Source organism: Monomorium pharaonis, chromosome 3, assembly GCF_013373865.1.
Source record: "Monomorium pharaonis isolate MP-MQ-018 chromosome 3, ASM1337386v2, whole genome shotgun sequence".
NCBI lineage: Eukaryota > Metazoa > Arthropoda > Insecta > Hymenoptera > Formicidae > Monomorium > Monomorium pharaonis.
In genome coordinates, this window is record NC_050469.1 from 20,245,337 (window position 1) to 20,260,633 (window position 15,297).

At 32.8% G+C, this 15,297-nt stretch overlaps 1 protein-coding gene across 2 annotated transcripts in view; it reads right to left on the minus strand.

Annotated features, from left to right (window-relative positions):
- The window catches only part of LOC105830119 (homeotic protein antennapedia), a 48,245-nt gene that overhangs the window by 8,424 nt on the left and 24,524 nt on the right, over positions 1 to 15,297 (minus strand). For both annotated transcript variants that reach the window (XM_012669282.3, XM_036284837.1), the window contains exon 2: positions 7,927 to 9,312. In XM_012669282.3, the coding sequence (XP_012524736.1) occupies positions 7,927 to 8,728 (802 nt within the window). In that variant the 5' untranslated portion in view covers positions 8,729 to 9,312. The remainder of the gene's footprint in view (positions 1 to 7,926; positions 9,313 to 15,297) is intronic.

Sequence of the window (15,297 nt, forward strand, 5' to 3'; positions counted from 1 at the left end):
CTGCTCCGGAGAGAGATGGAGAGACCGCGTAGGTTCCTGAATCGTTCGACTAGACGAAGAGGACGAGATATAAAGAAGGAGAAAAAAAACGCACGTTAGAGAAAGAGAGGGAAAAGGAGAGGATAGAGAAAGTTGGGAACATGCCCTCTTATTCCCTCCCTTGGGCTACGCTCTCAAATTAACAACATACCAATCTCTAGCGCTCTCTTATAAGCTTTAACGATTTAGGCAATTTCCTTGGCTCTCTTTCTTTCCGTTTTAAGAAAATAGCTATTTACTATATTTCGCTAAAAATATAACAGATATTATAAGAAAATAATTATACCAATTATTTCATAAATAAATATGATAAAAAAATTTCATAAATGCTTTTTTAGCATCACGTATTGCATGTAAATAAAATATTATCATAATTGATTGTAAAGCGTAAAGTTACTGTCAACCGTTCTATGAAAGCTGTATCCCATTAATATTTATTCGTCACACCGTTAATGAAGATCATATTCTAGATCTAAGGCTAAATCATCAAAGCGTTGGAGAAATGCATGAAACGCATTCAAGTAAACTCATAAAATTTCAATTTATTTACGAATTATTTATATGTTTATAATTTTATTTATAGTGTTTTAGTCTATAATTTTTACAAATAAATAAATTGTATTTGGAATCAAATTTGTTTGTAATAAAAGACTGATTAAAATCTTCAACGTAGCAACCGTAATCATACATTATTTTTAAACTGCTACTAAATTTTCAGGCGCACAATGTACATTTATATTTAGAACTTATGTATTTATCTTAAATACGTCTATACAATGAATTTAAATAAAAATAATCCTGAGTTGATGCGGCGTAATAATCAGGTTTGTTTCAAAAGGTCACTTTGCCCATAAATCTTCTCATGCCACTAGATGTTGCAGAGCAAAGAAATGAATTATTAAACGCTGCATCGAGACGAGTCTGTATTATTTATGAGCTAAAACCTAAAGTTTCCGAGCCGATCGATGTGATCATTGAAGACTAAAATCTCGATTAGATGTATCCGATTATGAGAATTAGACGTTAGAGTTGAGTGGGGTTAATTAAAGGGACAGCAATATTTTGTGTTCTCAGACTATGTCCCAATATGATTACACGTTTTTATATAATACAGCATAGAAAAAGTTGAATCAATATTGCATATCGCAAGATTGAAAAAAACATATACCTTAAAAAAATATATACTGAAAAACGTTAAACTTTTAATGTTAAAAACAAATGTTTTTATATAAATTTAAATATTAAAAATTAGTTTTTAATTTTAAGGAAATAATGTTATTACATATTTCTTATATATTATTTATTGTAATGTAATTCCATATTTCTAAGTACTGCGTGACACATACATGTAAACACGCACGCGCGCGCATGGAAAGAAGTCCCGTGTAATAAGAAAGTCATACCCATAGCCTAAGTTTGTGGCAGACCGGCGTACCAACGCTGCCACGGCTTTCGCGGACGGAGGTGACTTTAAACGCGGAGCAATAAATTAACGGCGTTGGGTTACGCAAGGATCAAATGTCCCCTGGAGTATGCCCGAGAGATTTATGGGTCTGCCTTCACTGGCGCAGCATGAAGGAACGAAACAGAACAGAACGTACACAACCATGCGGCTTATTATAGGCTAGTTGCTCCGCATCTCCACTTCCCCTCCTTGCCTGACTAGTCTTTCAGGCCCGCCGCAGGATACACGCAGGACTTTTCAGATTAACAGCTAGCCGGATGTTGTAACCCGCTAATAAGGTGCGGCCACCACTCGCTGCCCAATTAAGCTAAGCTTTACGTGGGCACTATAAGGCCAGGCCTTGAAATGCTCTTCGATTAGATATCCTAGATGTATTTTATCATTCGTTCATGGTCAGCCTTGAATTATATATTTATATCGTTGATAGACACCACTATTAATTGTGCAAAATTATTCCAATTTCATCTAAATATTTATTTTTTTTTAATGTCTAGATACAACAAAGTCGACACTTAAAATCTCGTTTGTTATATAGTCATTTTTTATGACAAATACAATTAACAAATTTCTAAATGTTGAGGATTTGAATATTTTCGAAAAATATTTGAAATAATTTATATACAAAACTATAGAAAAATAACAATAATAATAAGAAGAATAAAAAGAAGAAAAAGAAGATACGATCAAATGATGACATATCACAACTCTAAGTACTTCATATCCATTTTTGAACAGTTAATTTATAAGGAAAAGGGAAGTAAGATAAGGATCGTAAAGTTTGCTGATTTTTCCTAATTTATTATGAAAACATAAAAAATTGATCTTCAGATTCACTATAGTTTTGCTTTTTATCTATAAAAATTAAATTAAATTAATTTTTTTTAATTTAGATTTTTTTTTAGGACATGTCGATTTCGTCATTTTGCCTCCACGCGCGGATAAATTGACTTTCAAGGTAAAATAACGAATAGTCAAGATATGTTAAAAATGTACTTCTTTATAAATAAAAAATAATAATATAATTAAAAAAATAAAAGTATTTATATATAAAACATTAAAATAACTACTTATAGTGCGTGCATAACAAAAAAAAATTAACTATAGATAAAATTAAATATTATATAAATATAAAAAATAAAATAACATTTTTCAATAAACTTAAAGAGTTTAAATTGCTGTATATCTAATATGTAAAACACATATTTTTTTATATATATTTCATAAATATAATACAACTATTTCTTTTATTTCAAAAATTCAGAAACAAAAATATGTGATATATAATAAAATATTCGTATAAGAGCAACCTAAAATATACTTTTTATTATATTATCCACTTTCACGGGCAGAATAAAATCAAATAACAAAATATTTAGTATTATTTAAGGTCTAATAAGCATCAACTCGTTATCTGTCATTAATTTAAAACAATTAGAAAAATTATTTTGTTATATTATCCACTTCATCATCTTATCTTTCCCTTATCCTTACTTAACGCATATTTTTTACTTTTATGTTTCTTGTATTTCTACTTTTATCTTTCTATGTATCAGATAAGAGAAATTTTATTCTAATTTGACATTTTTAATCAAACAATTTATCTTTCTTTTTACTAGCAATTCTTATAAATTTGCCAACAATCCTTATAAAATAAATTAAATTTTAAAATGTTTGATTTTATCGTGTCTTTCAATGTGCACTTATGTATTTAGTAAAACTATAACTTTTTTAATGTAAAAATATAGCAATTTAATATTTTACATAGTTGAAATAAGATTAATTGAATTTCATGGTTGTCAGCAAAAGAGAAAAACATTAAACCTACTAACATTCATAGAAAAAATTTAGAAAGCCTCCAGAAAATTGGAGTATCTGATAGGCGGTTTTTCCTTCTTATTTTCGCTTTCTTTTTTTTTTATCTTCCGGGCAGACGAGCAGACAAGCGGACAAGAAGATGGAGTCTGAAAGAGCCTCGAGGTAGAAGAAGGTTGAGATAATGAGAAGCGAGAACGACTTGCTGCGACATATGCATCTTTACTGGTATCACTTGAAGCATTAAAATTTACTTTTTCTTACACCTGTTATTCTAGATATGAACAGTATGGCTGTCCCGTAAAACTTAAGATTGAATTGTGATAAATAGAAATTTTTACTTTATTCAATCTAAATCAATCGTTGAATGTAACGTAAACGAATAAATCAAATGGTATGAAATAAAAGTAGAGACAATTTTGTTTTTCAAATATGGAATCAAACCACGACTTCCATATCGTTCACGATTGCCTCCATGGCGGAGCTCCAAAAGAAAACGGTCCAGGATTTCTGTGGATTCATTCATCATCATCATCCGTCCCTTCTTCCTCCTCCTACCGGCACTATTTTTCTCTTTCTTTCTTCCTCTCCTTCTCCTTTTCTCTAACATATGTTCATATATGAGTGCATATACATATACGCGTGCACATGTTCTCTCTTCTTTCACCTTTTTTTAGCTCCTCCTTTCCTGCCCCTTTTGAACTCCATCGCTTTTCGAATATCTCACGAAGCCGCCATCATTATGGCCACCAATCTGTTCAGCGGCTAGTTGGATTATAATAAAATGCATATCGGATTTGGAATGCTGATTTTTCTGACTTGTTCTATCTGCTGATTCATTCCTCGAATAACAACTACAAAGTTTATATATATCTAACGCATAGAATTAAAATTGAAATAGTATTTAGTTTTTAACACTCTACAAAATTTTATTACGTGGCTTCGAACTTGTAATGTATTTGTAGTAAATACATAAAATAATTATCGTAAATACATAAAAAGTGCATCTTATAGTATTAAAATCTGTTCGTTTAATTGAATTGTTTTTTCTCTTTTGTCAATAACATATGTTTCATATGGCGACAATTTATTTGCAGCATATCTGTTCTAAATTTCTTTTACACGTTACATAAGGAATGTAATATATGAGCGTGCACTCACGTATGCAATAACGGAAGCTTTGTAACTGTATCACGCCATGCTTATTTGCCGATTGAGAATATATGAGATTGGGAAGGAGTCGAGATGTCATAAATCTTTTCACACAGAGAGTCGCAATTATCTTATGCATTAAAAGCATCGATGGTCGGTCTCCTTTTCTCGGATCAACACTTAGGATCGGAATGCCGAATGTTAAGCGCTGTTGCAGTACAGCAAAAATATTGTTTAATGCGAAAAAAATTATGTCGAGATTTTCAAATTTTATAAAATTGACGTAGCACAATATTTCCGTTTCTTCTTTTATACAAGAATTATTTAAAACTTTTCAAACCGCATTATAATAATAAAATTTTCTTCATATAATAATTCTGTTATAAAATCCAAACATGTTCTAATGAAAAAAATAAAAAATTTCTGTAGTGTTATGTATATTTAACAATACAGATTGAAATCTAATATACACAAGAAATATATGCGTATTCGCGCACCTTTACTAATATACCGCAATTATGCCGAAATTTCTTGGTTTATAACGCTGCAAAAATGCCAAAAGAAATCTAAATAATTTCACCAATTGCAAACGTTTAAATAATTTATAAAATAAAACTACACATAAATACAGACACGAAAGTTTGGTTGTAACATATTTAATTCAAATTTCATAGCACGTAGAAAATGTAGAATATATAGTGTATTAAAATTAATTGAATGTAAGAAATTCTATTAACTTATGTGAATTTTATAAAATCAACAAAACAAAAATACAAATTTAAAAAATGCAAAAGAATTTTTTTAAGAAATAATAGTATAATACGTTTATATAATATGTTAAATAAAAATAAAATTAAATAAAATTCTCTTTCAAAACTATAAATTATATATTTTTTAAATATTTTTTCCGTTAAAATTTTTTAATTTTTTATTGAAATATTGCGACAAGCCAAGTAAACTTCTATACGTTTTTTAATGCAAATTATTAAATTATAGAGAAATAGAAGAAGCTTAATAGAAAAAAAATTTTTTTATTCTTTTAACAAATTGGATAAAATTAGTTTTATAATGGCAGTGAGATGAGAGAATGAGATGAAACATTCTTAAATGTGCCGACATCTGTGAGCACGTTCAGGGACTTGAGCCATTTTCTTCGTTTAACAGGCAGTAAACTACAAGTCCTGGCGTCGTCATAAGCGTAGTGTTTATCGGCCACTCCCGAAGGGACTTGGTATATGCTTCTGAATTCAACCGAAAGATGGTACAAGAAATCATATGCATCAAAAAATATGCATAATTATGATTAAAGAGATAAAACATTTTTTTCTTCTCATAATCTTTAATTTAAATAATTTTATTAAAATTTAATGTACTAGAGTTGTTAGAATAATCTCAGATTTTTATGCTATTCTAAAAAGCTCACTGAAAAATCTTACTGTTTATTTTTACTTTAATTTTATGCAACGATTATATGCATATTATAAAACAAAAGTTTTTAATCAAAAATAAAATTTTATCTTAAAAACGGAAAAAAATAAATAAAGTGATAAACATAATAAAAAATATTTCCAAATATAATGTCAATAATTCACATTTAATATTTTCAATTAATATTTTAATTAAAATGTGGAATTCTTTTAACGTGCTTTAAAAATATGTATAGAATTGAATAGTTATAATAATAATTAATATATATAAAATTGAAGTGTATAACACAATTAAAATCAAAGAAAGAGGTCAACAGTCATAATAGATCTTACTGCTCAAATAAACATTTGTATAATTTTATGCACATTATCTAATTTTTCGAATTGCGTACCTTTACTTTCGGTCTTGAGACATGCCTCTCAAATTAAATCAGAATAATAATATTACAATATTAAATTAATAATCAATTTGATAATACTGATGTTAACAAGCATTTATTAGAGAATTTAAAACAGGATAAAACTTATAATATATTATATAAAAAAGAAAAGACATAACATTTTAAACATTTAAAATGTTTTGACACATACTTTTAATTATTTTTTGCTGTTTTGTGAATATGTATAAAACATAATTTAAAAAATTGTTTGGTAAAAAAAATTTAATTACTTATACTATCCCAACCAGTACTTATACTACCCTTAAATCTCGAATAAGGAAAATAAAGAGAGAAACTGCTTCTAAAAGAAACTGAAGACGAGTGACTGAAGAGAAAGAAAAGTGAGAAGCTTTATTTCAAACATATGCTACCTTGCAGAATTAGGTAATACAGAGATACCGTTCTCTCACCGAGGGAGGGTTGAACTGTGAGTCAATAAAGAAACGGAGAAGTGTGGAATGTGGAATGATTTGTTTAGCAGGATTCCATAACTTATTCAATTGTACGCCTCCAAGATTTCTTCTACCTAAATAACGGGTCGGACCTTATTGTTATTCCTTTATAGCAATGACATATATAGATGTACTATCTAAAAAGTGTTGAATACCGTAAAACATGAAAGATTTGTTAAACTGTTCACGAATCTTATTGAAGCGCATTATTTAATTCTATGAATATTAATGCACTGGATAGATACACGTAATAAATGTATTCTTTTTAATAAAAAAAATCTAGTAATTAAATAATTTTATAAATTAATTTATTTTAAATTAAATTGTTATTCTAAGTTTTTTAAAAACATATTAACTTTGTTATATTAAAATGTAACACGTATAAAAGAATGATCCACCAGTTAGATCTGTTAGATTAATGAGACAAATTGCAACATTATAAATTATGTTAATAAAACAAATATATATATCGATTTGGCAACCTCAAGTGGCAGCCATATGACAAAAGAACAAGAGATAATGCTTATTGGGATCTGATAAACGAGCGGTGAAACTAACAGACAGGTTAACAGGTCACCGCAATAAATAACTCTGTTCGCGACGTATCTAGAGACATTGTGCCAATCCTGAGTCGGCTACCGTACGGATTGGGTTTAGTTTTGTGCTCCGTTGCATAAATACAAAAGTTGGCTACCTGCTACCTGAGAAACTGTTTACTAGAAACTCGACTTTCTATAAGATTTTGGTCACGTATTAAATGAAACGTTAATTTTATTCTTGAAAGCGGTGTCACGTCCTTTTAATTTACTGTACTATTCCGTTCCATTTTCATTTAATTTACGAGAGTAAGTGTCATGTGTAAAATATTTAAAAAAAGAATTTTTAATGTAATATATTGAAGTTAAATATATAATAGCTCTGAGAATTGCATATACGTATATTATACGCAATTTTCAGAGCTAAAATTTTAATAAATTATAAACTTAGTTATACGTTTGATTTGTATTATAAATTGTTTTTATTTTTTCTCAACTGACATCATTGCGTGTATTAATTCAGATGTTAGAATGTCACAATTTCAAAATTTTAAGAAAAAAAAGACGCATTTAAAACGTGATTAAAAAAAATGTTACACTTACCAAACTGGCTCCTCATCCAAGGGTACAATGGACTCGGTAAGTTCGAAGTCGCCGCACCCTGAGGGGTGCCTTGCGGTTGTTGACTGAGCGACGATGCAACGACGCCTTGATGCTGTTGAGCTTGTTGCTGCTGTTGCGGGTGCATTCCACCTTGTCCCTGTTGCGATGGAGTTTGAGATTGTGGTTGCTGCTGGTACATCATATGCTGCTGCGCCTGCAGATGCTGATGCTGCGATTGCTGCTGTGGATGCTGCGACTGCTGTGTCTGCATATGCGGATGCTGGCTATGCATTTGGTGGTGTATCTGCGATTCGACGAGAGGCGGGCTATCCGGTCCATCGAGAACACTGCCTTGATGATCGACAGCAGCCGCCTGAAGTTTGCAACTGGCATAGACGATGGGAGTGGACGGATGTCCATTGGGGGTAGGAGTGTGTCCCATGTGACCCATACCGGTGTTCGGAGACGTCGACCTGTAACCGGCCATGCCGTCCATACTTCCGTGTTCTTGCTGATGCTGATAGTAGGCCGCGTTCCGCATGTCAATCCGGTTGTACGGGGGAAACCTCGGATAAGGCATATCCTGCTGACCTCCCGCGGTTCCATAGTGATGGGCGGATACTCCTTGACGTAACAAACTTGGGTCGCAGGGGTCACCGGCTTGCTGGGACTGTTGCTGGACCGATTGTGTTTGCTGAGGTACCTGTACGGCCGCACCGTAGTGCTGCTGATGCTGATGCGGGTGTTCCACCCCGCCATTTCGCAGGTCCGGGATATACGAATTCGCAAAGTACGAACTCATGCTACTGTCCCACCTGTCCCACCTGCTTATGTCACTTTTCTACGTTGCTGTCTGACTTTCCTTTGGTTATCTTCAGCTGATCTATGATTCTTCTCTCTATCCTTTTATCTTCGTAAATTTATTTTGTTTTGTACTTTTCCTGTGCGGACACACTGGCACACGTCTTTACATAGATACAGATTTATCACTTCAGCATTGCATTTCTTCGCGAATTTTTGTTATTTCTTCTCACTCGATCTTTGTCATCTCACGCACTCTTGAGCAGCACAAGCACACACACATATACATATATATATTTTTATCAAATTACCATCATTTTGGATCACATGTACATCATTTGACTTTTTATCACACTGAGCTCACTACCAAAAGGGGGTAAAATTATAAACTGGAGCACTACAGAACCTTTTTAATTAGCAAGTGGAGAAAGAAGAGATAGTATACCACGCATACACAAGGTGGTAGCGGAAGATAGTAATCAAAGTCCTTCGTCTTCCCCGGTGTGACACTTTCGTTCAAAGCGCCAAGCCACTCCAGACCCGTTTCGTTCCTCTGTCCACCCTATAATCGAAATTACGCCGCACCTGTAACACAAAGAAAATGAGTGTGTTACATTACGTTACATTTGCAATATTACAATACTAATATATTATATTAATTATGCTCACATATTATAAATGGCAGGCATGACGCAAAGTACATTAGAGTATATAACAATTATGCCAAATTTACAATCTAGAATATTGATAAATTATTAAATCAAAATTACATTGATAATAATTTATAACTGTCGTTTTACAATTAGCAAGAAAATGTTTAAACAAATACCATTATTGAAAGATTTTATGATATTTAAATATATAGTGCAACAGACGCAACTGAAACTTTGCATGATTCTTGTCAAGCGAACTGAATGAACTGAGCAGAGTTTAGTTGGTGAATGACAGAAGGCGAGTTACACATGTGCTCGTCACGGTGACGGCCATCGCACAGACGCCAAACTTATTACAGTGTTCTGTGTGGGCGGGCTAAGCGATCGTTAAATTTGGAAAAATTTCCATCCATTAGGCAGCTTGGCCACTTCCCACCAAAAACTTTCTCCCTCACATCAATCTCTTTTTCGGAAGCTTTGTAAAGGATGCGTATGAAATCAGTAGGACGTACGCAAATCATTCATATATGTAACTTTACATGCATGTCAATTTAATTATTTAAAATAAATACAAGAGAATTATATCAAAAAGAAACAATAGCAACTAATTTTATAATGTATCTCATTAATTTTTCTAAATAAATATCTTCATTTAAACAAATCATGACACACATTTATTTTTTAGACCTTTATTTATGTATAACCTCATATTCACAAACAAAATTAACTCCATTATTCAAACATCTTGTGAATTTTACTACATTTATTAAATATAAAAATATAAGAAAATAATGAAAATACATACATTAAATTAAACATAGTATTAAATTATATATATTTTACAACAATAAAAATATTAAAAAATTACCCAAATAATATCAAGTTAATAATGTTAATATTAAAAATCAATGCAATCAATATATATAATGATTAATAATATATAATTAATCTTATTTTTTGTACAAAAGTATGACAAACATATAAAAATTAAATTAAAACAATTAAATATTTAATTCACATAAATCTTTTGTACAAAAATTAAAATAAGATTAATATAAGATTAATATAATTTAAAGCTTAAACAATAAATCTGACTTTTTTTCCTTTTTCAAAGTAGTCATTATTTGCATGTGACAGCGATATCTTAGAAGTATTGTTTTATTAATAAAATAATAATACACTCTACTTTCTTATCGACTGAAATGAAAAGGATTTTTGTTTTTATGAGACATGTTGATCTGCCGATTCAAGATCGAAACCTTCTATACCGATCTAAGGTCCTAAAAATCGTAATTTCTTCAAATACAAATCGTCTTTTTACAATTCTCTAATTTTTTAGCTCTTAAATTTCTTTATTTTAAATTTTAATATGAATTAAATAGAAATATAAAATTTTTAATTACAGATAAAAGAATTTCTATAAAATATTGAATTACAATTTTCTTAAAGCAGAAACGTTAATTCTTTGTAAATACAAGTAATAAAAAAATTAAAATATTAATAAATAATAAATAAGAAAATATAGCCTATTGCAATTAATAATAACATATTTTTAGCTTTTACATCGTAAAAAAATTGTTTCATTACGAAGGAATAAATGAAAATATACATGTGAATGTACATATGGTATTGTTGCGGGTGGCATGGCAGTGTGGATGGTGCTAAACACGGAGTTAGGAGCGGGTTTGAATGTGCAACGAGCAGCATAGCAGGGTGAAGGGTGCGAGAGAAGGTGAGAGGTGCGGCCCTTGGGAGTTTGCTGTACATGAGAACGGGTCGGACGCGGGACGATCGCGATTAACATTCCGGCCGCTAGCTTGCTGTTCGCGCGGCGCTTTCATTAATTCCAGCGTATTGATTCCACGGATTGATGAATGGCCGCCGATAGCGATTCCACGCGCTCGCCACCCCCTTCCCCAGCACCTCTCCTTCCTCGTCCCTCGCGTATAAATTCAACCTCTCGCAGGATTTGAACTCAATTCCCGCCCCGTAAATTCCCCTTTATGTATCCTCCTCTGAAGTGCAAGTATCCCTATCCTATTGACGTGAACGGCGTATTTTTCGCAGCTTTGCACCCTCTTCCACCTTGCGTCTCTTTAATTTAATAGTAGCAAAGTATGCAAAATCAGTTATTGTTAAAGTTTAATTTCTCTCAAATCATTCTACGAATTTCCAAATCTTTACAAACCGTTTAAAAAATTTAGACAACACAAAAAGAAGAAAAGACTATATCATGTTATTTGTAGAATAGTTAGGCCTGTGGCACACGCTTTCCATAAAGGGCCATCTACAATGGAGTGTTTTAGTCGTAACAACGCTAAATCTACGACCATGCTGTCAATAATATAAACGACGTAACAATAATATACAAGCCGGCTATCATAGAGAGGTGACTAAAAACTAACCCCGAACACCTAAACGCTCATCGTAAGCACCCACTGAATTGGCTCAATGTCTGTTGTAGGCCGTAATCAGTAAAACAGTACGTAATGAAAATATTGTCTACGACTACTGCTACGGCCTACAACTCTCCATTGTAGATGGCCCTTAAGACGTCTTACGTACGTAACAGTAAGGTTTCGACGCATTGGATTGGACGACCGTAACCGTAACTGGCTAAATCGAGTATGTGATTGGTCAAAACCTTACTGTTACGTCTTACGGAAAGCGTGTGCCACAGGCCTTAGTCTCTTTTCTTCTTTTTGATGAGATACAACATACACGTAAATACGCCAAATCTAAGATATACTATACATATACCTAGATGAATATATTTAGTCCTCGTTTAGTAGTGACATCGACCGGAAAGATCATAAACCAACTGATTATTTAAGGGTCTAAGAAGTGCATAATTTTGTCGACAGATGGCGATAGTGATAGCACGGAAGAAGAGGAAAAAACGGGGTGGAGCATGTCTGACAGCTGGGTGGGTTCGGGGCCAAGGTGATTGAAAACAGGGTGGAGCGTCATGTGACGCCATGGTTGGATATGGAAGTGACGTCATATAACTACGATGGCCTCTAGTTAGCAAAATGGCCTCTGGCTAGGAGTTTCTTTGTCCCACACAGTCTCTTATCTATTATCTCGATGTAATCAACAGAAAACAGAATTCGGATGCTGATCATGTTCTGTCAGCCGTTCATCCCGGAAGAAGCGAATTCATTATGTCACACTCCCTGGATTTTAAGAAGTGGCTAGAAGAGGACAGAGAAACGTTGAAATAAAAAAATAATAAAATATATAATCGGATATGAAAAATGACACAATTGATACTTATTGTTGTTATCTATACAAGACGATATAAGAAAGTCAACAAAAAAGTGTTGAGCAATCTGTTTATGCCATCTATATATCATCGGCTGATGTAGATGGAACGGGCGGATAAAATAAACGACGTCGTTGCTAGCAGTCGTATCCCTAAAGATTGAGCCATAAATGGCACTTGGATTTGACAGTTATGGAACTCGTAGCTCGTGTCGGTCGTTCGCACCTCATAAAACAGTCGTAAACTAAACGCGTTGTAAACTAAACGTATTTCTGATGCCACATACAGCAGCGGAGTTATATTAAAAAGTTACGAGCTCCTGACCTTGTACTATGTAACACTTAGTGCGTATCAGTTGCAGCTCTTCTCACACTTCTCTCAGGTGTTCACGCTCAAGTGGCATACTACGATATTTTAAAAAGATAAATAAAAATCTGTGCATACTTAATGCCGACGCATTGAATAAGTACATAAAATTAGAGGAGTGGCAACTGTAACAAGTAATATCTAATTAACAGTAGCTACTGTTAAAATTACTAAGATCAATTTACATTCTGGCTGACATCATTCATCGTTCATTTTTTATTCCACGAATAATAATATGTTAATATGATGATTGATTGCTTTCAATATGATGATTGATTGCTAATATGGGCTATACTGCAAGCAATTATATAAAATGGGCGCGAAGCGGACGCAGTAATAGCTATCATTATATATAACATATAATTTGGAACAAAAGAGAAAAAGAGCTAACTCGCAAAGAAACAAGACGATCCATGCAAGGTTATTAGATAAAAATCAATGTGTATTCATGAGATCATGATTTTGGGTACTTTGTTATGTAAAACGATCCATCCTACAGAAACAGGGAGACAATATCTTTTTAACTAAAAATTACACCATAATCGAATTTATTATATGCATTCGATATTGCTGTCATATGATTTATTTGCCTCGGCGGAAGTTCTCGGACATTAAACCTGTCTGGGCTAGCGACCATTGTACAATGAATTTACGTTTTAACGCACTATTATACATATATCATAATTTTTCATAATGTTGAGAATTACACATGTAACAATAATAAAAGATTTAATTAGATCGGTTAACGTTTCGTTTCGCATTGTTCTAAAATGCAATATTAATTTGCTATTAATTATATGAAATACGAATGAAGAATCCACAGATTTCGCACAAATATCGTATTAAAACTTCAATTTTACAAATCGTCTCGTCGTTCCTTTCTTTTTTACTAAATAATAAATAATAAATATGATATTTTCGTTCTGCAATGTAGAAACTATAAACGTTGAAAATGCAGTACGTTAAATAATATACAATATGTGAGGATTGTGGAAGAAATATGCCATCGAACGGCCACATTAGATTTAGCAAGAAACGCGATCACGGTGGAACACCTCGGAGATACCGTTACGCGCGATAAAGGATGCCCGGTTGGCGGGAGGTCGAGACGGCATTAAAAGGTGTTCGCGATCAAGGATTCCGACACACGTATGTACACGTATACAGTCGGGCGATTCGGTATCCTGATTCTTAGAGTTAGCCGTGCGCAACGCGTATGCGTGCATTCGCTTCCGCGATCGTGTGTGTAAGGACGGTGCAATGATAAATACACGGGCCACGCGCACCGTGTATGCATGCGTAGTGTGTGTGTGTGTATTTGTGTAAGTATGCGAGTGGATCAGTCGAATGCTAACACGTATGTGCGATTAGCATAATCGAGTCGGGCTGCAGGGAACCAGTTTGCAAGGCCACTGAAAAGCCGGCCGGTCGACCGACCGCCCGGCCGATCGTTTATGCCGTTCTCTGTCTCTACCGGCGAACGCACGATCCATCCGTAACATCGATAACGTCAGCTGAACGCGAGACCGAGGATGGTGACGATGTATCGTCCACTACGAATTCCAGCTGTGCGCGAGTGTTACGTGAACTTTCTCTCGAATTACGAGACTTCGATAAGAACCCGACCCTATAACTGCCATTTAATGTCGCATAACGATCGGCTATCTACGTAAATGAATATAATTTAAATGTTATCACCAAGTTTTAAGAGTGATAAAATAAAGGTCTTAAAAATTGGACATATTCCTAAAATATTAAATCGCGTGTGATAAGTGCATTTTAATAATTCATGGTTAAAATAGTTTGTGATTTAATTACGTTCGTAAATAAAGAAATGTATACAAAAACTCAATTGTCATCTTAATAAATATTGATATAATTATCAATAAAAATTTAAATTATTTTATATAATTTATGTACCGTACAATATATTAATTATATAATAAATATAACTGATTTGCATATTACGTTAATCTTGAATGGGAATAAAAATTAATTGTTGGGTTGTTGACATAAAAATGTGAATAACAAACTGATAATAAAATAAGAAAAGAGGTGTTGAAAACGTGACAACATGTTTTTTTCAAACAAAGAAATATCCCATCTATTTCAATCTTGAGCCAAATCCATCAAACGAAGGGATTCTTAAGTCCACAATCGTTTATGCAGCCATTAGTCTTAATGATAACAGCTAAGTAACTATACACATAATTGTGAGAAAGATACAAGTAAAGAAAAAAATGTTTGTATAATTATTTATCAGTTCAAGTGGAAAATACTAATACG